General features: G+C 41.3%; 1 protein-coding gene across 1 annotated transcript; it reads left to right on the top strand.

The window, feature by feature from the left end:
* Window positions 1–451: 451 nt before the first annotated feature.
* On the top strand, window positions 452–27,209 carry mybbp1a (MYB binding protein (P160) 1a). The gene is made up of 27 exons (XM_085289685.1): window positions 452–685; window positions 1,270–1,365; window positions 4,593–4,676; window positions 4,759–4,833; window positions 5,093–5,200; window positions 5,296–5,486; window positions 5,667–5,834; window positions 6,332–6,449; window positions 6,887–7,176; window positions 7,288–7,398; window positions 7,483–7,608; window positions 7,738–7,944; window positions 8,032–8,140; window positions 8,239–8,332; window positions 8,945–9,102; window positions 9,987–10,109; window positions 10,300–10,485; window positions 11,244–11,417; window positions 11,536–11,693; window positions 13,404–13,538; window positions 13,654–13,723; window positions 16,879–17,010; window positions 17,091–17,159; window positions 19,896–20,009; window positions 23,614–23,715; window positions 23,797–23,921; window positions 26,390–27,209. The coding sequence occupies exons 1-27, from the start codon at window positions 509–511 to the stop codon at window positions 26,730–26,732; spliced, it is 3,843 nt and encodes a 1,280-aa protein (XP_085145811.1). The 5' UTR covers window positions 452–508; the 3' UTR covers window positions 26,733–27,209.
* Window positions 27,210–27,980: the final 771 nt, after the last annotated feature.

The raw sequence follows: 27,980 nt of genomic DNA, 5'->3' as shown, positions 1-27,980 counted from the left end.
AATATAAAGTGAATTTTTTATATTCAAACAAAGGCACACAAAGTGCAATGTTAAATTAAAATAAAATGTTCCAATTCTAGTGAAAATGTAATGGATGGACAAATCAAGGAAAATCAAATGAAAAAAGTTACCATTTATTTTAACCATTTGGATGAAATAAATCTTAAAACAAGGCTCATGGTAACAAAAACATGTTTTATGATATTAATTAAATGTAATTCAATAAATAAATGCATTGATACATTTTTATTATTTATTATTATTATTATTTGAATATGTGGCTATATATGCTCATTTTCTAACAACTCTTTTAACTATATTATATTATATTATATTATATTATATTATATTATATTATATATTCCCTTCTGTGACTCGCTCAATAAAGTTTTTTCTTCTTAAAAAAAAAAACATGGCTGGTGAGTTGACCCGGATGTAGTTTCCGTGAGTGAGGCACGTGTTCCCCCTGCAGCAGCATGAGTTGAGGTGGTGGTGGCATTTGGAACAGATGTCTGTAGAGATGGTGGAGCTCTCAGTGAAGGCGGCGGAACCGCTCCGGCCCGCCGGTAACCTGCAGCAGAACCGGGTCTTCCTCGACTTCTTCTGGGACCTGGCCAAACCGGATCAAGAGGTCCGACTGAAGGCGGTGGAAAACCTGATACAGTACCTAAAAACCAACAACAAGGTGAGGCAGACTGCGATCGGTGTCACTGAGAGACGGAGCGTGGTCCCGCTGCACATGTACTCCTCAGAAGTTTTCCACTAGTAGTTTTAGAAGTAGTAGTTGTACACATAGTGTCGTATGGAGAGGTGGAGATGTTTTCATATGTAACTGATTATATGACTGGATATCATACAGGATGTCATTGGCACACTGAAGTATTTCAAGTATCAAGAATTTAAATACTCATATAACAGTTTCAGGCCTATATTATTAACATAAGGCACTATTACCGTAACTACCTACTTTATCAAAACTTGTTAAAATACCTTGTATACAGTATAAGAATCAAAACATTAAATAAAATTACTTAAAAATATAGTAAACCTTTTCTTACCGTACTGCAAGCAGAAATACTGTAAAGCACAGTAAAGTATTTTACTGTCAAGGGTCAAGGATGAAGCATAAAGAGTGCACTTATAAAAATGTCTGAGGTTTAGTATGTAGTATTTCTTGTATAAGTATATTCCAGCATATATATGATTCCACACAGTGTTAAAGTGTCTGTAGTTTCAAAGTTTTAAATCATCTTTCTTCATGTTTTGCAGGAGGATGAGTTGGAATACACCTTTAAAAGGCTGGTGGATGGACTGGCTCACACACGGGAGACTGCGAGACCTGGGTTCAGCCTCGCTCTGGGGCAGGTGAGTGGAGTTTATCCCCATCTATCTTTGTCTGCAGCCCTGCCTCTGCGCACACATCCACAGCTTCAGCCACATCTCTTTGTTTCAGGGTTGGGGGTAATAAACACAGTGCAGGAGTTCAACACTACTTTTAATAACAAAAATCCTCTTTATTTATCTTCATAAGTGATAAAAATTCCTGGATGTGGCTTTTATGTGCTAAGAGATGGTTGTGAGACCTGCTATGATGTATAGTTTGGAGACTTTGACTGACAAAACAATAGGAAGCTGAGTTGGAGGTGGCAGAACCAAAGATCAGAATCAGAATCAGAATCGTGTTTATTGGCCAAGTATATGTGCAGACACATACAGGGAATTTGGTTCCGGTAGATGGTGGCTCTCAAGCACAGCAATGTAAATCTCACACACACACCCACACACACACAAGTGTCTATATATACACATTACACATACATACACAAAGCTGTGTAAACCAACTATAAATAACGAATCTAAACTTATATACATAAAATACAGAAATGAATGAGGTGGAATGAATACTACAAAATGTACATAAGGTGCAGCTGCAGTGGGAGCAGTGTGACAGGTCAACTGTTAAGAAGGGAGATGGCGAGGGGAAAGAAACTGTTCCTGTGTCGGGTGGTCCTGGTCTGCAGGCTTCTGTACCGTCTGCCAGAGGGCAGCAGATCAAAAAGTCTGTGTGCAGGGTGTGAGGGGTCTGCGATGATTTTCCCTGCCCGTTTCCTGGTTCTTGAGAGGTACAGATCCTGGATGGAGGGCAGGGGGGTGCCGATGATCCTTTCTGCTGCCCGTACAGTCCGCTGCAGTCTGCTCCTGTCCTGTTTAGTGGCTGCTCCATACCAGACTGTGATGGAGGAGCACAGGACAGACTCAATGACCGCAGTGTAGAACTGGATCAGCAGCTCCTGTGGAAGACTGTACTTCCCCAGTTGTCTCAGGAAGTACATCCTCTGCTGGGTCTTTTTGAGGATGGAGTTGATGTTGGTCTCCCACTTCAGGTCCTGGGAGATGGTTGTACCCAGGAACTTGAAGGTCTTCACAGTTGACACAGGGCTGTCTGATATGGTGAGGGGGAGCAGAGTTGAGGGATGTCTCCTGAAGTCCACTGTCATCTCTACAGTCTTAAGAGTGTTCAGCTCCAGATTGTGCTGACTGCACCAGAGTACCAGCCGCTCAACTTCCTGCCGGTATGCAGACTCATCACCATCTTGAATGAGGCCAATGACAGTGGTGTCATCTGCAAACTTTAGGAGTTTGACAGCCGAGTTCTTGGAGGTGCAGTCGTTAGTGTAGAGGGAGAACAGTAGTGGTGAGAGGACACATCCTTGAGGGGCACCAATACTGAGGGACCGGGTTTCAGAGGTGATCTCCCCCAGCCTCACTTGTTGCTTTCTGTCTGTCAGGAAGCTGGTGATCCACTGACAGGTAGCTGGTGACACGCTGAGCTGGGAGAGTTTGGAGGAAAGAAGTTCAGGCACAATGGTGTTAAAAGCCGAACTAAAGTCCACAAACAGGACCCTGGCATAAGTTCCCGGGCGGTCAAGGTGTTGCAGGATGTAATGCAGCCCCATGTTCACTGCATCATCCACCGACCTGTTTGTAGGCAAACTGCAGAGGGTCCAGCTGGTGGCCTGTAATGTCTTTCAGATGGGCTAACACCAGTCGTTCGAAGGATTTCATGACCACAGACGTCAAGGCGACAGGTCTGTAGTCATTCAGTCCTGTGATGGTGGGTTTCTTGGGAACAGGGATGATGGTGGAGCGTTTGAAGCAGGAGGGAACTTCACACAGCTCCAGGGATCTGTTGAAGATGCGAGTAAAGATGGGAGCCAGCTGTTCAGCACAGGTTTTGAGGCAGGAGGGAGAGACGCCGTCTGGTCCGGGGGCTTTCCTGGGCTTCTGTTTCTGGAATAGTCGGCTCACATCCTGAGTGTGTATTCTGAGTTTCCTGGAGGAGGAAAGGGGGGTGAAAGGTGTGGTGGAGGTCGTTGAGTCTGGATTGGAGAGGGTGGTGGTGGTCGTTGAGTCTGGATTGGGGAGGGGCAGGGTGAAGGGGGGAGAGGTGGAAGGTGTGTTGGGGGTCAATGTCTGAAGCAATGTCCCTGGGGAGGGGAGGGTGGGGGGTGGGAGTCTGTCCGTCTCAAACCTGCAATAGAAAGTGTTTAACTCGTTGGCCAGGTCTTTGTTTGCTTCAATAGTGGGTGGGGGGCGTCTGTAGCTGGTGATTTCCTGCAGGCCCCTCCACACTGACGCAGGGTCGTTGGCTGAGAGCCGTTCTTCCAGCTTCTGGGAGTAGATGCTTTTAGCTGCTTTGATCTCAAAGATGTTAAAGAGTTAGAGGGGTGACGCTGAGGTTGGTTTAGAGATGTAGAGAGGAAGGATAACAGATGTTTAATACGGAGCTGCCAGCCAGGAGGAAAAGAGGAAGACCAGAGAGCAGGTTTATGATGATGTGTAGATAAGGAAGACATTGCAGAGCGTTGGCACGACAGAGGAAGATGCTGGGGGGATGTTCAGATGATCTGCCGTGATGACCTTTAGATGTCAAAGATGAAGATGAGGAGAAAGAGGCAAATGTCACAGAAGCAGATGAAGAAGACAAAGAAGATAGAGACAAAGAGAGAGAAGCGATGATTTGTGTGTAAAAGACTTATACACACCTTTTTTTGGCACATTTTTGTACGTACAAAAGTGTCACTATAAGCTTTGTATAGCAATAGGTTATGACATCAGCATGTACACATATACCTAATAAAGTGGTCAAGATGTGTTGCTGTTACTCTTCATTAAAGAGCAAATTCAAAAGTCTAAGGAGTAGATGTGATCATGTTAAAAGCTAACCAGTCAGCTGTAAAGCCCCGCTTTATATTCATCTTAAATTAGGGTGGTAGCCAGAAGTTTCCAGGGTGTCATTACGTACACTGGAATTTGTTTTTCCCCCTTGTCAAACATGGACATACCTCCTGAATGAATCATCCTTTGCTTTCTGTCTAGCATGGACAGTCTCCCTTTATTTGTGTATCACCTTCTGTACAGCGTCATGCAATTTAAAGTGCTAGTTTTGCCTTATTTTAAGATGAGTATTGAACTGAATATATTGGTCCTAATGTGGGTTTTGAAGTGTGTACAAATGCTGTTTTGCTGCTAGTGTTAGGAAAGTGCTCTATAATAACTGAGCTAAGCAGTAAAGTTTCCCTTATTTTTAGGTTTTGAGTGCCTTTGAAGATGTCTCCCTGCAGAGTATACTCAACAGAATCAAAGAAAAGCACAACTTGCAAGGAGCTAAAAAGGTGAGTTTTGGGTGTTTGGTCTCTTTTAGCACCAAAATCGATGAATGCAATCTTTGAACTTGTTTCATCTTTTGTCTTTCAGAAATTTTCCAGAAATGCTATGTTTGGAAACGTGTTTGGTGTTCTTGCCCTTCATCAGTCCAACCGCCTCTCTAAGGTAAGTTTTCTCACATTTTTAGCATACTTGGAAAAAATTTTGCTGCATTAAAGAGGAGAATGTGCCTGAGACAATATACTGAGGATGCCTGCAAATATTTAAGGGATACCAATCGTGTCATCATCATCACTTTCAGATCTTTGTGCGGTTGTAAATTTCACGAGAGATTTAAGATCCAGGTGACAGAGGAGATCCAGGACAGCTGATGCTCTGTCAAATACGTTGTGGTCTCTGAGCTCTCTGTCTTGTTTCTGTGCAGGAGCCGCAGGTGGTGTTGGGATGTGTGCAGCTCCTGCAGAGCCTCAGTCAGCACAAACAACACCTGAAGGACCTACCCACCAAGACCATGATGGACATCCTCGCTGAGGTGACAGCTGCAGCCTAGTTACTGCTACAAAAATAGTGTTTTTCAACTATTTTCAGGGGTTTTCTGACTCTAGTGTATGTCATCCTGTCCATCAGGTCCCTGAGGAGGTGTTTGAGGAGGTCCTCATGGGAGCCCTGCAGACTGACCTGGAATCTGCTTTCAGGACTCCGGAGCAGCTGCAGCTGCTGCTGGTAGCTCTGCAGCGCTTCCCACAAACCCTCAAACCCAAGAAACTGAAGAAGTTGCTGGGCTCCTCCACCATCATCAACGCTGACAACATACCCAAGTAAGAAGCTTTCACAAACACGCACATCTTCTGCTGCTGATCTGAATGTTCATTTTAGCTTGCACTGCTCTGTGCTGGCTACACTACTGTAAGTGCATCCTATAATTATGCACCACTTTCCCCTTCTGGGTCTGCTAATCAGCAGCTTCTGACTGAACTGTCTAATCTGATGTCTGGCAGAATAACAGAAGTGTTGAAGACGGCAGCCCACGCTGTGAAGAAGGAGCGCATCCTCCCAGCAGTGGTCCTGGACCTCCTGAAGCTCTCTCTGAAGGAAGACAGCTTTGAGCTCTTCTGGAATAAAGCCATCACCGATGGCATGTTAAAGGAACAGCCGGGGCCAACTCAGTGAGTCCTGTCAGCTTTAGAGGGAGCCTGCAGCACGTTGAACAGTTAGCCCTTTAAAATGAAGTAATTAAATATTGTTATGCTCACTGGAAATGGTTTTATCAGATGTGAACTAACTGTGGTAGACAACTGAGTGCTGCACTAGATGAAACAGCACTTTTTTAATACCACTGACTTCGTTATCCTGTATCAGACGTAAGTGCAGACATCTTCATGTCAGGAATTTAGCATGAAAATTAATAACTCAGCAGTTTGTGTTGATTTTAAAGTCAAACTTGGAGCAGGAGGGTGTAGGATTTAATCTGCAACAGCAAATCTGACACTATATTGTCGCTGTGTTTAGTGCTCACTTTGCTGCTTTGCTTTAGTAACACTTGACAGAGGTGGAGAGAGAGCACACCTGTTTCTGCAGGATTTACTCTTCTTTTTTCTTTGATTTGTCCTGTTTATTATGTCATTGTGCTCAGCCCTTCTGCTGCTTTCCCATCTGTGTCCAGTTACATGAGCTTCCGTCTGCTGGGCAGCACCCTCCCTCTGCTGTCCACAGCCCAGCTGAAGGACGTCTTGTCTGGAGAGGTGATGATGAACTATGGGGAACACGTAGTGTCTGCTCAGGTCAGTGCCACCGTCTAGACTTGACTATAAAGAACAGCTTCCACTCTTCAATGTCATCTAATGGGACGAGCTAATAAAATCTGCACACTAGAGGAGATTGCTTGCAATGCTTTCTGCTACAAGACCTGCTAAAATGAGCCTAGTGTTACTGTACTTGTAGTAATTTGTGTAGTAAAATGTGCCATGCCTATAATTCATAAAGTGAAAATTTCCCAGCAAATGACCTACAGTCTTTCACCAAACACAGAGGTCATGTGATCATTTTACTTTAGTTGACACCAAGCAGCAATATCACTGGTTTGTAAAGCACTGTATCACTTCCAGCTTGTTGATGAGGGTTTCTTTCCTGCAGAATCAGTGCCAAGTCACCATGTTAAAGCCGTGCTCACACATATTAAAGCTAATGTAGGTCCGCTTCCATCTTTTCTCACTCTTAGAAACCGGACCGCTTCAAGCTGGCCCCTGAGATGGACGTCTTTGTGTCGGACTTCTTGGAAGGCTGTCGGGACTCAGACAAACAGCTGGCAGTGATGGTGGGTTTCTCCTCCCTCACCAACAGAGGCTACCCCGTGGTGCCGTCGGTGTGGAAGGTGGTGCAGCACCTTCAGCCTGCAGCTCTGCAGGGCTATGTGGAATGGCTTAAGGACATATTCCTGCAGCCTCAGCTGGACAAGCTGCTGGACATCAGTACTCACAAGAAGAAGGACAGCAAGGGAGGACAAGATCAGTGAGTGCATCTGCTGTTGTTTTTGCTAGATCGTGCAGAGAATGTGTGCTGAACAGGGCAAAAGAGGCACGGAAAGTGGATGAATGCAACTTGTTGATTATCTTTCCTCAGGAAGGAGGAATCTGTATTCCGCCTGAGGAAGTGGATTGTTTCCCGGCTCGCCTCCATCATTGACAACCACCAGGTGAAGAAGCAAGAGGATCTCATCATGGATGTGGCCAGGTAAGACTTGTTTGAGCGCTGTGAAGTTCTTTGTTTGATGAAGAGGAGGTTATTCACTAGTGTTTCTTTGTTTTTTTTCCCCAGGTTTGTCTTTTTCCATGCTTTCTTCAGCGCCAAGAAGGCCTCGGCCGACATCTCGGAGACAAAGACGAAGCTTTCTGTCCCAATCGACGATAAAACCAGAGCCGTGCTCGTTAATTCTTTCTTCGGGTGAGAATTGACATTTTCTCTGCAGCTTTTAAATATCACCCGCTGATGGCTGTACTTTATTTCTCTGATCTTTTTCTTCAAGAAAAATTGAGCTGTCATTCAGCTGTCTTCTGTTTTTCCGCTACCCAGACTTCTCCTGTCCATGCACCACATGCCGCTCACTGAGGACGCAACCGAAGGTGCAGCTGTCAGCCAAAAGCGGGTTCTGGGTGTGACGGCTGACGGCACTATGTGGATCTACCACCTGGTTCAGTATGCGCAAGCCCTGCTTAACCAGCCAAAACACGTCCAGAGCAGCCAGCCCTTCAGCCCTGAGCAGAGACAAGCCTGGGACAGGTAGGGAAGCTGGAATATGATGTAATCTTTACATTTAAAGGAGTTTTGCTTATTCACCTGTGCCATTTTTGATTTGTTTTCTTCCAGCATGCTGGAGTCTGTGGCAAACCTGAAGAAGAAGGCAAAGAAAAGCCAAACAGCAGAGAGCAGCGCGTTCCAGCAGCTCTTCCTATTGGTCGGCATGCACCTCTTCAAGGTACAGCATCCATCAGCTTGTTTACAGTTGGTTATTTGTACACATTAAACCTAAATTAGCTGAATAAGAGCAGCGTAGTAACACTTTTCTTCCCAAAGGCCCCTGAGGAGCTGCTGGACATCATGAAAGACCTGCAGAGCTGTATGGAGAAGGCTCAGGAGAAGAAGGCCAAAAAGAAAAAGAAAAAAGAAGGTCAGGCCTTGTGATAAAAAGCAGCAGCATCACGAAGCACATCTCTTTTCATATATATAAAGAAATGCTTGAGCATTTTTGGCAATGCCAGGAGTTATGAGAAGGTCAACATTGTTTTCATGTCTGTGCTTACCTTCCCACTGCTTCCTACACTCGAAGCAGCAGGACACAGACAACCTCGCTATGCCCAAACTTTTGAAATATGCCTCACAGAAAATGAAAGTGAGCAGAACAACCTAGAAATCCAAACATATTTTAGCGTCATATTTGACGGTCTGTAAGCTGTACCTTTTTTTTAAGGTAAGACTGAACTTCCGTATTTAAGTATCAGTAATTACTCCCGTTTTTGATCAAATTAATCAACTAAATTAATTCATACTCCCTGTAGAAATGTCCATGCAGTTGGTGGAGACCAAAAGCGAAGCTAAAAGCAGATTATTCGGCATAATTTTGTTCACCTTCTGCAGAATTTCTTAATAATCGGCTTATTCCAATTAAAATTAAAAGAATTTTGTGTTCTTAGCTTATTGTGCTTTCTCTTAGGAAGCCAGAGAATGAATAAGCGAGTGCTGCTTTTAAGTGTATGAATGTGTTGGATGTTTTGAAATGCAGCCACAGAACAGGAGGAGCCCGAGTGGGTGGAGGTGATGGTGGACATCTTGTTGTCGCTGCTCTCCCAGCAGAGCAGACATATCAGACAGGTGTGCAAGACGGTCTTCTCCTCCATCTGCCCCCACGTTACTGCAGCCGCCCTCACCGCCATCTTAGACGTAAGTAACACATACGGGGTCATTATCGGGATTCCCTGTAGACACTCGTGTAATTAACATAAGTCAGGTTATCAGTGTAATGTAACTTTAACCAGAGCCTTTTATTAGTTAAGTTTTTTTTCTGTTCTTCTTTCATCACATGACCTAAATATGGCCACTTCTTTGTCATGTGACAAAGATACACCAAGAGTGCTGTGGGGTTTCTGCATTTTTCAGGGTTTCCTGATGACACTTTTGGTTCATTCCACATTAACTGAGCAAATGCTTCCAATCTGACCATCTCCAATTCCCCTGAAAAAAAATTTCCAGGGTGGTGATACACATCTTAATAGGAAAACTGCCAGATTGCAGCTTTCTACTGTTATTAGTTTGCTCATAAAACCCCCAAATCAAAACATGTGTTTGCGATGAAGTTAGTGTGTTTTCACGCCTTTTCTATGGAACCATTTTCAAACAGCTATTTAACTGTAGCTATTTATTTATGTAATAGCTACGTAGAGAACTAGATAAGCAATGTTATTCTAATTTTAGGCCAGATATCTATTTTCGGCTTTGATTACACAGACCTGAAGAAGTAAAGCCATGGAGCAAATTTATTTTATGCCTTTATCTATAAACACAACAGATTTCTGGTATTGGACGCTTTTTGTTTACGATTGTTTTGCACCTGTGCTATTGACCTGTGGAGGCTTTGGTTGCAGGTAAACAGCCTGTGTGAAGAGTAATGTGTTGGTTAGCCACGGCAATTTTTTATTTTTATTTTTTGTAAAATCTGCCTAAAATAATGAGTTTCCTGCTTAATTTTGCCAAACAGCCAAAAAAGGAATGCATCAGCGATTTCCGCACAAAGTCGGTGTTATTTGTAACAACAACATTTTGTGTAGGTTTTAGACCCAGAGAAGGATGACGAAGAGGACGCCGCTGTGGTTGTCGAAGATGACTCAAACGCAACACAAAAGAAGAAAACAAACGAGGAGGATGACGAGGAAGATGATGAGGAGATGGAGGTCAGTTGTTGTCAAACGCATTTTCTGTTATCAACCTTTTTCTGTCTTATGCACTGAATTCTACTCAAACATAAATTATTTATCTTTCACATGCCGATTGTTTCTATCTTTACGGTTACAGTTTATTCTTTTAGACACAAAACGTTGTTTATTTTAGTTATTCAGTTGTTTTTTTTTTTGTTTTTTTCAGGATGACAAATCTGATGAATCTGATGATGATGATGATGATGATGATGACGACGACGACGAGGATGACGACTCTGAAGATGAAGCAATGGAGGAGGAGGAAGGGGAAGATGAGAAGATGGACGAGGAACCAGTGGACCAGAACTTCCGCATGGAGCTCATGAAGGTCCTCCAGCAGAAGAATGCTCTGGTGAGTGGTCAGGCTTTTCAGCTTGTCCGCTCCGATTTCAAATGAACTTTTAATACAAAGAGCCCACTAAGGCTGAGCAGAGGCTCATCACAGCAGCAGTGTTCATTAGGATTCACCAAAGTGTTCTGTGTAAAGACACCGTGGTCATTAAGTGCATTAATCTTTGTCATCCTGGGAGCAAATTTTATGTGCGTAAATAGAAAACGTGACCAAAATTAAAATTTCACAGCCGTTAAGTCAGCATCGTCCACAGTGCCGGCATGAAATCTACAAAAAAGCAAAATCCTGCAAATTAATATTCATCATACATCTTGTCATTAGTCCACCTCTCTCTTCATTAGAGATTAGGATGACGAGATTGTATTCCTCAGCACCACATTTTGGGCTGTATTTTGTAATGCCATCGTCATCCTTTAGCCTAAAGCAGGAAGATAAAATTGCAACAGAACGTCACCAGTAACTTGTTTAACAGCTAATTTTTAGAAAGATGCAATAAAAACTGAGCAACTATTCTGTATTTTGTCTGCTGTTTAAGCTCTTTTAGCCCGACTTCAGTTGCAGCATAACTGCAAGCCTCTTTGCAACCCACCTCCCTCCCAGTTCCATTTATTAATTTTACTACATGTGTTTGAAGCTCAGCTAGAATAATTTAAGTTTAGGTGGAGCCTAACAGAAGATGTTTCACCTCAGAGACCTCAGGCTAGAGCTATAATTCAGTGCTTCAATGTCAAAGTAACACAGTTGTACTTCATATTCAGGCCACAGTGGAGGATGCCAGCAGTGATGAAGATCTGGATGATGAAGCCATGATGGAGCTGGATAAGAGTCTGTCAGCGCTGTTCTCAGAGCAGAAGAAAAAGCTCCAGGCCAAGAAGGATGAAAAGACAAAACTACAAAAGGAGAAGACGCTGGTCAGAGAGTTTAAGATCAAGGTAGCTTAAGCTCAGTCCTGTCAAACACATCTTTAACCCAGCACAGCATGACACTAAGAGGAGAGACGGCGAGAAGTAAAATACAGACCTTTCTCATCCCATTGTTTTGCTCTTGTAGGTGTTGGACCTGATTGAAGTGTTTGTGGCGCGGCAGGCTGGCAGCCCTCTCGTCCTCGGCTTGGTTGAGCCTCTGCTCGCCATTATCGAGCGAGGAATGAGCTCCGGCAGTGACCAGCAGGAGCAGGACTTCCTGCGCCGGACAGCAGACATATTCAGGTAAACACATGTGAGCTGTGGACTGAGCTGACTGTTAGTGTCATAATTAATTTTAAATCTTTGGTGTTGCGATTTATGTCTCATGTTTAATTTGAAATGTTCACGTCAGCGTTTTTATCCACTGGAGATCAACTACAAAACACTTTTGCTTGTATTACTTCATTTTATTTATTGCAATTTGTAAAATTTCAAGTTCAAAGCTGGTGATTTGAGTGTATTTGGAGAAACTGAGAGACAATTTATAAATCCATAGATGGCAGGAATTTCAGAGGATAATGGCTTATGTTCTTTCAACAGTGGCTATTGCTGCTTTTGAACGTTTAGTTTCTCTAACTGTATTAGATCTCTGACGTGGGCAGAGCAAATCAGTTTGGAGGAACAATTTTACAATAACAGACTTTATGAACATCAGTGGGGTAAATTTCAATTTAATCTGCTGAATTAGACAAAACAGATTTTCTCAAATTAATAAAATTTACTTTATTGCTCTGGGGTTTCAGATGGCTTCCAAACCCACCACCACACACAGAATTAATAGGGTGTGCATACATCCACTTCTTACCCTACCCTGCTAAGCAGTAGGTTGAAGGTTTCAGGTACCCAGCTTGTATCTAAAAGACAAGGTGATAGATTTTAACATGGCCCAAGCTCATGTCTTTGAATCTAAGTACTAAGTTCAGGTCAGTCAGGGTTTCAGCCCTCTGTGTATTTGTCTTTGAACCCTGTTCTGAACTGACATGGCTGCTCGAGCCCTCCTGCAAAACTGCAGTTACAGCACTCATTGGATTGACCAATACTCAGATGGGAAAGTGATCTAAGGAGATATGTGGATTTACAGAAGTTGGGTAGGTCTTCTGGAGCCTTTTTTTTAAACTGTAGATTAAGTACAAGTTATTCTTATGTTTCACCAATTTGCCAACGTATGGAAGAAGATCCAAACTGCATCATCCTCAGATGAGAGGAAATTGGTTAGGATGTTCAGGAACGACCCAGGAAATGTTTTATGGTCAGATGAGATAAAGATCGAGCTGTTTGGCCAAAATGACAAGAGATATCTTTGGAGGAGTAAAGGTGAGGCTTTAGAAATCTACCACTGTACCAAGCATGGTGTAGGTCTGCTCTGTGGCTGTTTTGCTGCCAGTGTTACTGGAATGGTGGAGTAATGAAGGAGGACTAGCGGTACCTTAAAATTCAGTTTCACCTCAAATGAACAGCTGGGTTGAAACTCGAACACATTTGTGTGTTCCAACAAGGCAGTGCACCCAAAAACACATTAAAACTGGTTTTGGAATAAATAAAGCAGGCTAACATTAAGTTTCTCGAACAGCCTTCACTGGTTTTGTCAACTCGGCCACAAAGCCAGGAAACCGACAAAGGTGCATCTGGTTGATGCGCACCTCTCATCAAAGGGACATTGAACCACATATTTCTGGGTGTATGTATAAGTTTGACCAAATTAATCATATTAAATTCAAATTCCCTGTTGTTTTCGAAGTCATTAAAGATGTAGGCTGCACAATCATCTGAATAAAAAATAAAAACAGTTCAAAGGGGAAAAAATTGCCATGACGTTCATGCCCATGACAAGTACGTGTAAACTTCTGACCACAACTGTAAGTCAGATAAGCTGTTAAGAAAGTGGATGAATGGATGAGTAATGACAGCTTCCCCTGAGGTCCTCCTGAGTGTTTGATGTCTCTGTTTTTATAGGAACCACCTGTGCAGGTCCAAGGTTTACTGCAGGACTGCCGGTGACAGACAGGGGGAGCTCCATGACCTGCTGGAGAAGCTGGTCACCAAATCCCAGAAGCTGTCTGACTCCTCAGTCTCCCTTTACTACTTCAGGTACAGCAGTGATGTTTTTTTACGGAGCTGAAGAGAAGATGATGTGACACTACCGTATTTCTAAATGTGTGAGAAGAGTTATTTTTGCCTTAAGTGTGTTGTTTTCTCCCTGCAGTGCTTCTCTGTATGTGGTGAAAGTGCTGCGAGGAGCCCCTCCTGCTGAGACCACAGAGGAGCAGGCCGACGTATGTTCACACACAAGTACACAGACACACACACTAATTTCAGCCATCATGTTTACCTGCTTGCAGGGGGTTGCCTGTCTAGATCAGAATGTGTACGTTTTGTTTTTTTGTGTTTTTTCTTCCAGTTTTACCCAAAACAAGTCACATAAAGGACAGGACAGGCTTCCTTTTTTTTTTTTTTTTTTTTTTGCTTGTAGGTCACACAGTTGGTCAGTAGACAGATGGTAATTAAACATTTACACAACAGGCAGGTACTGTTCTTATGTTTTCTCTCATGTTGTGCTCAGCTGTGCACCAGATTCCAGGTCTGTTTCTGGACTTTACTGGGTTAGAGGAGTGTCCTGGATAACTCGGCCCCCTTTTGACCAGATTATTCTCTCGTCCTTGAACGAACTTTTGTCCTTACTCACTTCTTAGTATTTTCTGTTTTTCTCAACTTTTAAGATAAGAAGATAAGAATAAACTTTATTTTCCCACGTGGGAAAAATTTTTTTTGGACAAACAGTGCTAAACATAGCAGCATTCCCACAATAAATCCCATAATATGACACCAGCAAACATTCGATTACACGATGATGTGGCTCCAGAGCTTTTAAATTGGGCTAAGTCCTATTTAAAAGTGCAATAGATGCTGGGAGGAGAGAGAGCTTATAGCGGTTTGTTTTATAGCCGCTTGCTTTGTACTGTTTCCCTGAGGGTAATAGCTCGTGCCGTGAAAAAGGATACAGGAGGGATCATTAACCATTTTATGCGCCTGATGAATGACAATTTTTGTTCCTATGTTGTCTGGAAACATTTGTTTCCTGTGATTTTCATGGCAGTTTTTACCAGTTCAGTTTTAATTTTACTGTAAATAAGCCATACCAGCCATTACTATTTAGGATGTACTAAAGTTAGCATTAATGTAGAAAGTTTTCTTCTTCTACTTGTTTGCCCGTCTGTGGTCCAGTTTTGAGTTACTTTCAGTTTCCTCGATTCTCCATTTTTTACTTGCTTTCTCGGCCAGTGGGGCACTCTTTCCTCTTGCCACTTCCACAGTTACTGCTTTTATTCTACCATTCATTATTTCAGCTACCTTAGGGAATCTACTGATAGCTACAGAGAAGACGAAAGCACTTTTCTTCTTCCTGTTTTGGTTGTGCAGTCAAGCCTTAATTATCCCAAGAGAGCTAATACCCAGCAGGAGAAAAGCACGAACATGAGCCCTACAGAAAGCCAATATTAATGCCAGCGCTGTCTGTGCTAACTGTAGCGATGACATCATGAAATCAGTGACTGCTTGATAACAATAAGTTAAATCCAAACAACTTGTCTATATTGATTTTAATTAAGAAAATGATCTGTTAATAATGAAATGAGTCCTGTGAATCCTCAGTTTAATGACAGGCTGATTGGTGGTGGTGTGGTGGTGGGGGGCATTCACCAGATGTTCCATGCACGTCGCCAGCGTTGCGTGATGCTGCTGCTGTCAGATGTTTTCATAAGACTTGTTATTAAAAGTGTATTGACAAAGATTCCTTAAATAAGCTTCTGTTCCAGCAGACAGTTTGGGATTTGTTTGTCCCAGTTTTGACATATCTGTCTCTTCACGCCTCCACACCAGTGAGTGGATGTTCTTTTTCCACAAATAGTGTTACCGTTAATCTGTTTGGGGTTTTTTTGCCTTTTATTTTAAATAATGGCTCTTCTCTCTTCAAATATTCAAGCAGACACGACAGTAGTCAAGTTTCAATCTAAATGATGTGCAAATATCTGTTAAAACATGCAAATGAAAGTGTGTTTCTGTTTGTTTGTGCCTGTACACTGAAATACTGCTGGTCCTAATTCTAACATCCTCAGCGCTCAGAACTCGGGGGGCACCTCTGTTCTCTGTTCTCTGTGTTTTGATTTTTTTTTTTCTGACATCATTTTATACACCACATTTTTCACCTCACAACTTTTTCCTCACATTTATACCCAAAGTGAAAATTATAGTTGTTCTTAGCAACTAATTAAGAAAAGAAATTAATTACCTACTAACTAACTAACTACTAACTAATCACCTTTTCTAAAGCACTCAGAAAATAGTCTTAATTGAAGCCATTAATCACATTTTTTATTAAACAAATATTATTTTGCTGAGTGTGGCTAATGTTAGCCGCGGTAGCACTGGCAGATTTCTTTTCTTGCAGATTTCCCTCCACAGACCTGTGCACAATGTAGTTACTCATATTCAAGTAGGCAGCCTACGCACAGCTGCTCATAATCAAGATCAAAGTACTGCAAAGCTGCTTCAGTTAGTCGTGCTGTCATGTCTTTAAGTCTTGCTTGCATACAAATTCCTGTCATGGAGAGAGGTGTCTGGCGGCAAGTGGCTACATGAAACAGTTGACTGCTTTTCATTAGATGCACCTGGACAACTGCTAGGATCAGAGTGGGGGGAGAAAGGCAGTTTAAGTGACTTTGAATGTGGCATCATTGTGGGTATGAGTATTCCACAAACTGCTGATCTGCTGAGATTTTCCCACATACCCATCTTATTGATTGCCTTATTTATGTCAGTAGATCAGGGGGAAATGGCCAGAGTACTTCAAGCTGATAGTAAGGCAGCTGTAACTCAAATAACCACTCGTTACAACCTAGATATGCAGAAGAGCATCTCTGATACTGCAGCAGAAGACCACACCAGGAGCTTCTCTCTTCAGCTGCTAACTGAGGCTAATATTCGCACTGCCTTACCTAAATTAGGCAATCAAAGATTAGAAAAAAGTTGCCTGGTCTGATGAGTCTGGATTTCTGATGCAGCATTAATTTCAAACTTGTTTCTTGAACTCAGTGAGTTCACTGTACTCGGCTGACAAATATTGAGCAACTGTGTGATGCTCTCATATCAAAACGACTAAAATGTAATGTTTCCAGCACCTTGTTTGATCTACGCCATGAAGAATTAAAGCAGTGCTCAAAGCAAAAGGAGCTCCAACCCTGTACTAGAAAGTGTTTGTAGTAGCAAGAGTAGCAGCGATCGTCTACTTGAATAATCGCATGCTTTCCCAGTAAAAACACAAATGGCTAACTGGAATCCAGCCATGACTAATTTTATTATTTAGGCTTGTTCTTTTTGCTTTAAATTAGCATCTGAACCCCGATGTCTGCTGTTTGCTATTTGATGTGTGCAGCTGAAGTTCATGGGTAATGTCGACGTGGATCGGGTCTCCACTATCTTCAGAGATGCTCTGTGCTCCTTCATGAGCCGGAGGAAGAGCCCACTCACTGCTCAGATGTTCATCGACTTATTCGTCAGATTCCCCGTGAGTAAAAACGCACACCTCCGTCCGAGTGCAGCCGCTCGCCTCTGAAGCAGTAACTGACACCTGTGTGTTATTTGCAGGTTTTATGCGTGAAACTGTTGGACACAGCAGTGCAGAACATCACATCTGGAGTCAGAGAACATCAGCAGGTAAAAAGTTTTAAACCCCCCAATTTTGTTTGTTTTGTTTTTTGTTTTTGTTGTTTACTATAGGAACAGTTAAGCAGCCTAATCCTAAATGACAAACATGAAAGAGTTCTCTTCTCCCATCATGCCATGGGAATAAAACTGAAAGATGATATCATTTACTAACTGATTGAGAACTTAAGATCATCTTCACTTTGGGAAAACTCCCACATGAGCAAGTTAAACAATTAGAGCACATATGGCTCATATGGTGCTGTCTGCTAGAGTAAAGTTTCAAATAAAGCTGTGATGCCCAGTCCTCGGTTGGTGTGTCACTCTGAATAAGTAGACCTGTTCATGAGTTTGGATCCTTGACTTATTGTACCATATGGTGTTTCAATATTAAAACATAGCACTGGTGATATTCTGTATTTATTATATTGTCAACAGTTTCCATAAAAGCAATAAAGTCAACTGTTTTTAGTAGCTCCCTTTTTTATTTCTCCTTTAATGAGATATAAAACTAAAAAATAGCTCACAAATATTTATAATAAATAAAGACTGAAACAGCTGGGAGCAAACTGCACTTTTTTGGCAAGCATTAATTTACATTTATCGCTCTACTAAGTATTTACAGCAGCAGGACAGCATGTCCATGCACATTAACAAGCATGTGACATCACAAATCATTTTAATACACCGACAGACTCTATACCATATAGGGTTTACTTGCTTTATAATAAATGTATTGCTGGTTTTGCTCCTAGAGTATCACCAGAGTTATCCTTTAAAGAGTTTCCTTTAAGGATAAGAGAAGTATAGTGACAATGTAGCTGTAAAACAGTGATTTAACTAGAAAATGACATAAGCGTAACCTTACTTTTATATAGGAATATATCCAGAATACAATCAGCTGGCAACCAGTTGAGTCAGGCCCCTATTGCAAACGGACTCACTGCAGACAAGTTGCACTCATCAGTGGAGACTGCCAACATGCTGCCGTCAATCTGTCTGCATTTATATGAGACGCCAGCAGTTATGTGAGAAATTAGCTGCATGTTTTTTTTGTTTTTTTTGTCCCGTGTTCTGTCTTTTACCCCCAACCGATCACGGCAGATGACCGCCCGTCCCTGAGCCCGCTTCTGACGGAGGTTTCTTCCTGTTAAAAGGGACTTTTTCCTTCCCACTGTCGACAAGTTGTTGCTCCAAGGGGGGTCTCTCAGTATGATTTTAGGGTCTCTACCTTGCAATATAAAGCCCCTTGAGGCAACTGTTGATCTGATTTGGCACTATTTAAAAACAGTTGAACTGAATTGAAAGTTATTTTGTTAAACTTCACCAGTCTGTCTGCATCAGACTGCAATTGTTTGGAGACAGATTATCTCCCACCAAGCAACCAGCGCAGTCGCCCTGCAATCCAAATTTGTCCCCCAGAAGTTGACGGTGTTGCACGCTTGACCTTTGATGACCAGTTGGTTGCCGCAAAGTACTTGCAGTCATTTTCCAACAGGAAAAAAATTCAAGCAACTGAGCCATCATCCAAATTTATGCATTTTACTTATTTGTCATGTCAAAATGTTTTTTTTTTTCCATTAACACATTTTTTTTAGAACAACAATAACAAAGTAATCGAAAGAGAAACACAACAGCAATCTGCTTTTGTTCATCAACTTACTGTCTGCATCCTAAGAGATTAAAAAAACAAACAAACCAAAAAACAACAACCTCAGACTTAATGTTATTTGCTGGCAATTTTTCCCATTTACACACCTTTGTCCACTCCTGTTTTCATTTCATTCATTCGTTTATTTGTTCATTTTCAGGCACAACAAATACCTATATTGAACATAAAATACACAAAACAAAAAACAAAAATTGCCTGAAAAAGGAGTGGGACGAAGAAAACTTATTAAATCCCACCCCTATACTCACTCATCAACAAAAAAAACAATAAACTTCCCGCAGCTACGCCCATAACTACAAGTAACAAACACACATACATATACATACATATATATCTACACACACAAGTACATATATGTACATACATACGCACACTTTTTTATTTTTTATTTTATTTTGGAATCCATACCAGCAATGGTAAGAGGACAGACATTATAGAGCACACTAAAAACCATCATTGAGTATACTGTGACCAGACCAACTGTTTGTAGAGAAATTTAAATCTATGAATATTTTTGCATTGTTTCAGTTGTAAACTCAGACTGTTCCAGATTTTCACACCACATACAGACGCACAAAAGCCTTTACGGGTTGTTTGAGTTCTGGGTAATTTGAATTCTCCAAAGCCTCTCACATTATAAACCTTTTTTCGAATTTCAAATCTAGTTTGTAAATTTGCCGGTAAAAGTTTAGTAAAAGCTTTATACAAAATTATGGATGTATTGTAATTAACCAGATCCTGGAATTTAAGTAACTTTGCCCGAAGAAAGAGTTTGTGAGTATGATCTAGATAACCAGCCTTGTGAATAATACATTTCTCAGAAATGTGTTTCTGTGGCGTCTGACACATTTAAAATAAACTAAAAAACATTTCAGCATGTTTATTCTTATCTCGAAATGAGATGAGGTGAGATTTTTCTGTTAGCATTGTGTCTGAGCTGCCTTTTATTCCATGGACACATTATAAAAAATCATAAATGCTAATTTTTGATTAAAGTGCTCAATTTAACTTTAAATTCTTTGTCTTACTTGCTTCATTTTGTGTGTGTGTGTGTGTGTGTGTGTGTGTGTGTTCAGGGTCAAGCGTGTGTGTTGGTGTTGCGGGCGATGCAAAGCAGGGAGGTTCAGCAGCAGCTGAGCGGCCCTCAGTGGACCGAGCTCTGCGAGAAGGTCAAAGGTCAGCTGGCAGCGGTGAGTCAACACACCTCTGCATTATAGCCAGTGCTCAGGTGGTAGAGCGAGTTATCCACTAATCACACAGATAGCGATTTGATCTTCTGCCCCTCACATGACAAAGCCTCCCCAGGCAAGACACTGAACCCGATGGCAGGCCTTTTCCCTCATTTAAATTCTGTAAACCTCTGCTTGTGGAACTGATTGAAAGTCATTTTTCCTTGAGTATAGCAGCATGAGACCATAGCTGCACATCATGTCCTCACTGTAAGTAGAGGCATTCATACACCAGCATGCTTCAGGCTTGTTCGCATTTTTATTATATTATTCCAGAAGGTTTATGAGATTGCATCGTCCTGTGATAAATGATGATTAGAGCCGCTGCTCTTCTCGCTGTCCTCTGTGTGTCCTCCAGAGAGTGGAGGGTGAAGACATGCCTAATTGCATGCTTCTGCAGGTCTTCTGCAAATAACCCCACCTCCTGTCTTTTTCCTCCCAGACCAAACGACACGACCAGCTGTACTACTTTAGAAACTTAGTCGTGAAAAAAAGTGTTTTCAAAGAAATTGCACATAAATCCTAGCTTTTCTCTTCCATCAAGAATTATTTATCATATAATAACAATATTTCAAAAATGCAGGTGTAGGCTTTCATTTATCCAACTAAGCTGTTCCTCTGTTTTAATATTTATAAGTAATGTTTAAACATTTATGGTAATATGTAATGGAACATGATATAGTTGTACTCAAATATAAGTGTCTATTAAATTAAAAAACCTCTGCAATCTGTTCTTGGAGGCTTTTATTTTGATAGATAGTAAAGTACTGGAGCAAACATTAAAATGTCCTTTTAGCTGTTTACATTTACATTATAATGTGTTTTAAATAGGGGTGGGCGGTATAAACGGTATACGGTAGAAACGATATAAATTTGGCCAACGGTAGAGATTTTGACTATACCGCTCTACCGCGGTAGAGCATGTTGATGGTGTCATCATCAAGCTGCGCCTGTTTTGGTCGAAAGCATTGCAGCGGCTACAAACAACATCGTCTGCAAATTATGCCGGGCGGCAGTAATAGCAAAGAGACGAAGCACTTTTGGAATATGGGGAAAGCCGAAACCTGAGCTTCCTCCACTTCCCTACCATTGATTCATTAATGCTGAATTCTCTCGCAGCTGCTCTATTCCTGTGTTGGTGCAGTATATTAATGACTAACCTCGTATTGTGGATGGATTATCTCAGTTGTTTTCCTAACTGAAGTTTGGTCCGTTTGTAGCATCCTGACATGTGATTGCATTTGTCCCTAACCACCAGAAACTCTCACGTTAACTTTCATCGAGTGGAAAAATATTAGCGCTCATCCTCCAGCTTCACTGTGCTAATGTTATGCTAACATAGCTGTGTCGCTAGCGATCACGTAGCACATCATTATAAACCAGCTAGCCCAACTTCACTAACCTTACAAACGTCACTGCTGTTTAGTTTCCTGTCTTCATTTATGTTGGAAGTGATAGCAGAGCTGTACGTTTGAATTTTTTCAGAAATCTCTCAGTCAGAACATGCTATATCATACTTAGGTAACTAGCGAAATTAGCGAGCTAACTTCCTGCTAGCTTCTAACTCCTTTAAGTGTAATAAATTCTGTTTTTATGGATGCCTGGATGTTAAACTTCATAGTTACACCTGGTAAAGCAGCAATGCTGATCGTTTTATTACAGATGAAAGAATTTAGACAATTTTTTTTTAACTGTCAGTGATGCTGCAGTGTTCGTTTGACTTTGGGAGTTTAGGACCCAGATTACTCCGAGATTTATGAGCGCCTTAGTCCGACAAATACGGCAATAATGACGGCCCCCTTGCATGTTCTACAAAAAAATGTGTCTGACGGACAAATTCCAATTTCACATCACTGAAGTGGCACCATTTTTACAAACTAATTCTGGTTCATCAGTTTCACTCAATGATCCGCTTTCTCCCTTCTCATTCTCCGTTGCCGTCATGCTTTTTCGGCCGTGTGCGTATGAAAACGAAGGCACTGGCACTCGCCTTTTACCCACATTCTATCGCGATATTCCATTTTCTTATCTTTTCCTAACATTGTACCGGTATTACCATGTTATAATATGGCCCAGCCCTAACTGGTAGCATGAGAAGGTCCCCGCTCACCTTCCAGTTCCACCTCCATCTGTATGAAGGGATAGGCAGTGACATGTAGCCAGACTGAGTGTAGCAGAAGTGTTCAGTGCCACAGAAAGCAGCTGTCCAGATGAAGTCAGGTCAAAATGTTTTCGAGTTGTTTCATCTAATTCAGATTGATTCCCTTTATGTCCTCAGATGTCAGTTATAGATCTGATTTTTAAAGGCCAGATGGACTCAAAGAAAATCTTGAGCAGAATGTATCGTTTATTCAATGCACAGCTCACCAGTGTAGTATCTTTAAATTAAATAGGAAACTGGGGAAAACATCCCAGATTCAATTTGGCAAAAAAAAAAAAGTCATAAAGAGGATATATACATCTTCAGCATGCCTTTGACACGCAGTAATGGAGTTTAAGGTTGCACATGGTCTTTATTGGTCAGGTTATCAGAAATGCAGATAGACCTGGATGCTACGTGTGATGAATGCAGATGGGCCAGAGCTGCACTGTTACATATGTTGGCTATGTACAAAGCTACATAGATCCCATTAGATATCTCTCTTACTGTGAGCGTGTTATGAATGTGATGTCTTCTCTGTTTTCTTTCTAGATGAAAAGGACTCTTTGTCTCTAACATTTGGCAATTAGAGACGTTATGTGTCATATTCATTTAGAAAAGATCAGATTCACCATTAGACGATCTGCTGGGAAATTATATCCTACCATTTATATCCTTTGTTGGAGGTATTGCAGCGGCTATTATTAACACGCAACCACAATGTCGTTATTGTACGTGAGGTTTGCAACAAAATGACCACTTATTTTTATATATTACTCGATGACGTCTGATTATGTTTATATCCTTCATCTGGTACTCTAAGGGGGAGGTGGGGGGAGGTTTGAGATGCAGTTGGTTTCTATAGTCTGTACTGTGTTTTGTTGTGGCAGAAATGGAATAAAAAGACAGTTTAGAGTTGAGAAACTAAAGAGAGAACTTAAAGTGGAGCTATTATGTTTTCCCCTCTATTTCTGCCCAATATAATGGTAGATACTCCTATTAATCATGGCTGGAGTTCAAATACTGAAGCCATGTGCAAGTGAGCCAAATACTCACTTTCAGACTGGGGTTTTTTTTCCCACTATTGGATCCAAGAGAGTGGATCTAATATAAAATGGTCCTCTCAGGTACACCGCTCTGATTGTGAGCAGCCCCTTCATTCATCATTATCTGAAAGGAAAAAGGTCCCAGAGTATAGTGTATATATGTGATTAGCTCATGTTTTAAATAAACACAGGAGACATGGTTAAGATAATGCTGACTGATTAGGTTCATCTTCACCTACCAAGAGGTTTAAATCAGCGGCCATAAACAGTAGTTACATAATGGGCCAAGCTGTCAAATCAGAAGCAAATGAAAACAGCAGGATCAGGCGTTAAGGCCAACATGGACATGAGTCTAATCCCATTATCATCATCTTTCTAGAGTCTTCGACAAGTTGGTCATGCTGAGAGCAAGGTGGTGAAGGAGAAGGCGGTGAAAACTCTGGAGCTCTGCCAGTTTATAGTCAAGCACGTTCACCAGCAGGTAGGTTTGCATGGAGTGTTGAGATGAGAAGAAGCAGGTAAAGTGTTTCCAGTTTCTGACTCTGTTGCATGCTATGTGTAGAAGCTGTCTGTGGATTTGGAGCCCCTCCAGCAGGTCCTGCAGTCCCTGACCAGCGTGATTGCTTTCAAGAAGACCGGCAAGCTGGAAGACACCTACTGGGCTGTGATGAAACACTTTGGAGTAACGTGAGTTATTTCGGCATCTCTGAAATGAAGAGCTATAGAGGTGATTCTTGTGCAGAAATCAGATTAAAGGAAGAAATCAGGTTTGTGCAAAGTCCTTGTGTCCGTGCAGCAAGTGAGTAATCAGATTTCCTCGCCCACACACACCAGTTTGGTGCCAGGGGTCGCTTATTTTAACTCGTATTAATGAAGCTCAATGTAAGGGTATGTTCTCGATCCTCGTTTCTTCTGTTAAATGCTACGCATGGGTGCCAGGAGCTCACAAGTATAAATCACACCATGCTTGGGTGCATATTGTAATCCTCAGGCTTTTACTTTGCTGCCAACCCCCAAGAAGGACTCAGTGGGAAAGATCGGTGCACTAAGTCGTATTTCTGGAGTTTTTTAATGTTTGCAGACTTTCTCAACCTGTAATACTGACACGTATTAAACAGCACAGATTCATTCAGTGGCAGAGATTTTTTTTTAATGATGGACATCCTTGCGATGATTTTGCTTCTGCACTGATTATAGGAGTTCTGATTTATGGGTCGTCTTGTTGATAAATGGCAAAAATCTTCCCTTGTTTAAGATGAACTGATAACATTTTGGTGTTTGAAGGTCTAGCTGACTGTAACCTCACAAAACCTTTCTGCAAACCATCGTTTCCTTTCATATGCTGATTACTTTAAAGTTTCGGGGATCCAACTTTTTCAATTTGGATCCTCATATTGATAGCTCAGCTTATCTACCGATGACCGAGTACTGATCCGGTATCAAATAAAGGCTCAAATAACAGTTGCTTTCCTGACTTTAAAACAAAAGTCAAAGCGGCTTTCAGCTACTCCATTATTCACAAATGGTCGTCACAGCGGGTAGCTCTGCATGTTTGATTTGACACTGAATTTGCACCAGATGCTCTTCCTGATGTGACCCCCCCACCTACTATCTCTGTTGGGAGATAAATGCATGAAAGTGTAAAAATAATGCATGCATGCATGTATGCATTATTATTCACCAAATGTATCTTGACTCCTGAGTATCTCCTGCATTCTGCTCTTAATCATGGTTGCAGTAGTTCTCTTCCTTATTGTGTGGAGTGGAGCAGACATGAAACAAGTCGCTTTACACTTAAGACAGCAGGATAAGGAAAGCAGTGTGGTATGCTTCCTCCAAGCTATGTTAGCTCTCCTTCTATCAGCCAGCAGCCACTGCTGCTGAATAGTAAGCACAGCAAATAACACTGAAATAAATGGATCATGTTGCTAGCCATCCACAATCTAAATTTCTGAGTCTGTATAAGATTGATATTCAGTTCAAATGCCCAGATTGGAAAAGATGGTAAAGTAAAAACTCATATTCATTTATTAATATACCCCAGTATCGTTTGATGTGATTTAAAGCTCTATTTTCAAATGTCTTTAAAGGCATTTGAAGGTACAAATGTTTTATTTGATAGCATAAAAAATGAGAATGACCAGCATTATTGGAAAAAAAAGGAAAGAACAAAACACTTTTACACAGAGACGGGGAGAGAGAAATCACTTTTCCACTTTCAGATGATGAGCATACGCATTTCTCTCTGCCATTATGAAACCCTTTGACTGAGTAATAGAAACACTATTTCCTGTCTGAGCGATAAGACACTATTCTTTTCTACACCTTGAGCCAAGTATCCACTTTTTTTCTTTTTTTTCTTTTTGCTCAAAGGGAATATCCAGTATTGATTAAATAAACCTCCATCTGTTCTATATCTCCTCGGGTTTTTCTGGATGTAAAAAAGCCAGCCTGTGATGGTATTTAATATCCAAAGATCCAATCTAGGACAAAGAAGTTGAGCCTTTCTTTTGTGTGCTGCAGGTATAAATGACTTGCTGTAATTTCTGCTAGAATAAAATGTAAAAATAAATGGGAAGTCATAACTAGGAAGGATTTTGAAGTGTTAGTAGTAGCAGCATTTTATCAAGGACGAATGTTAAGTGTCTTCTCGTTCTTTGGATTAGATTGTTCTGAATTTTGTTCATGTCCATTAGAAGTTCCTGCCTCAGTTCCATAATCCTCACATACTGAGTAAAGGACATTTAAAGGACAAACTGTTCTGAAGTTTTAGGTTTGGGGTAGTTAATCTGTGTTTTAATAGAGTTTCAAATTGATTGATGATTCAGTTTTCGGTGCTTTGATTACGATGCTCAGGAGGTAGAGCAGTTTGACTGCAAATCGGAGGATCAGTGGTTCGATCCCTGGGTACTCCAGCCCACACCTCAAGGTGTCTTAAAGAAAGATGCCGAATGTTGCACTCCATAAATTCATTAGCATACTTAATGTGTGTTTATGTAGTGCTTTTCTAGTCCTGCTGACGACAGTTTAAACAACGAGTCACATTTAACCGTAGATTCATACAGCACTTTATTTACATAAACAAATTATTTCTTGACCACAGCAGTTGTTTTTTAAAAATAAAATCTGTCATGTTGACCTTGTGTGTGTTGCAGGAAACCTAAAGCTGAAAAAACGAAGCCTGAGAAGGAGACAGAACAAGAGTCGGGCCCCGCAAAGAAGAAGGGTTTTCTGCCAGAAACCAAAAAACGTAAGAAGCGCAATAAGCCTGTTTTGGAGCCGGCAGCAGGCAACACGGCCTCCACAGATAAACCAGGGACGGAGAAAGGACAAGGCAAAAAGAAGCAAGACAAGAAAAATAAACAGAAACGACCCAATGGTGGCGCGACAGCATCACAGCCCAACCCAGCCAAAAAGAGTAAAACGGAGTCTGAGAGCAAAGCAGCCAAGAAGAAGAAGAAGCCCAAACAGAAGAAAGAGGGAGGAGGGCAGATGTAATGTGGAGACTCCTATTTAAATGGACACAGAAACGTTTTTGTAATTTCCTTTGAAGACGCTTTGTTTTCGTCTTTCTCTGGTTCTCACATCTTTCTATGTCAAATTACAAGGCTTTTAATGTGTGGGAAGTGAATTAAGAGACTATATTTTTCCCAGTATATGACTGCTGTTATGAGAAAAATAAATGTGATGTTTCCTCCTGGAAGTTAATCAACTTGGCCTCCACTTCAGAACAGTTATGTAGTTTTGTTATTCAGGTATGTAAAATGTTAAAAAGAAACAGCAAGGACTTGTGTGAAAAACATGAAAGCATGGATCCATCATGCATTGGATCAAAAGTTCAGGCTTGAGGTGTTGGTGTAATGTTTTTGGAGCTCCTGATTACTGGCTGAGCTACAAACCAATTGTATACTGGAAAGTCATGGGCTTATGAAATAATCTTAAACCTGTAAAATTTTTATAAAAGTATGTTGAGAATGCAATTTTGACATCTCATTGCCTTTTTTTCATTAATATGATGAGGTTGTTGGCAAATGGTTAACTCATCCTACTCTTATGGACCCCCACTGTCATTACTTTGGACACACTTTTGTGGCCAGCTCGTCTCTTTTAGCTCTGTTTTGGGTTTGCTGTTCCACAAAGTTGGGCTCTTTTGCTGCATTTCTGTTTGGTGCAGAGCAGGTAGTGTGCAGCAGATTTTCAGGCTTAAACAAAAAAAAAAAAAAAGACTTTGAGAACAAAAACTAAACAGCAGGATACTAATAAATCTTGAGGCTTATCACTACAATTTAGCCCTTTCACAGAGTAATGTAATGTAGAGATAAAGAATCAGCATTATGGTAATGTTCTGATTTTCTTCTGGCATCAAAATATGTTCGTTTCTTTCTTGGTGCACTGAGATTTCCCCATTATGTCTGTACTCCAGGCTTATTAGGTTCAATAATTTTCCTAAAACAGCTGCGCTCTGGAGTTTTGGAAAACATTACTCCAGCAGGACTAAATGGTGCATTTGTTGGGGACTGTTTGTAGCTGGGGGATTAATACAGCAGTGTGATTCAATAAGACAGTATGCTGTTTTTGTATTCATGGCAATATAAGACCTTACTTTAAAAAAAAACAACGTTTAAATCTTTAAAGAATTTACTGCTTTTGTAGTGAAGAAAGTGTGTTGAGGGTTAAAGTGACAGACCAGGAGAAAGGGGGGGGAAGGAGGCAGTTAGTTGACCTCATTTTGGGACACATAGAGTT

Source organism: Mchenga conophoros, linkage group LG10 (genome assembly GCF_057382185.1).
Source record: "Mchenga conophoros isolate Kocher_MC1m ecotype Shallow Benthic linkage group LG10, M_conophoros_male_GT1.1, whole genome shotgun sequence".
NCBI lineage: Eukaryota > Metazoa > Chordata > Actinopteri > Cichliformes > Cichlidae > Mchenga > Mchenga conophoros.
Note: the sequence above shows the minus strand (reverse complement) of the source record. Positions and strands in the feature narration are given on the sequence as shown.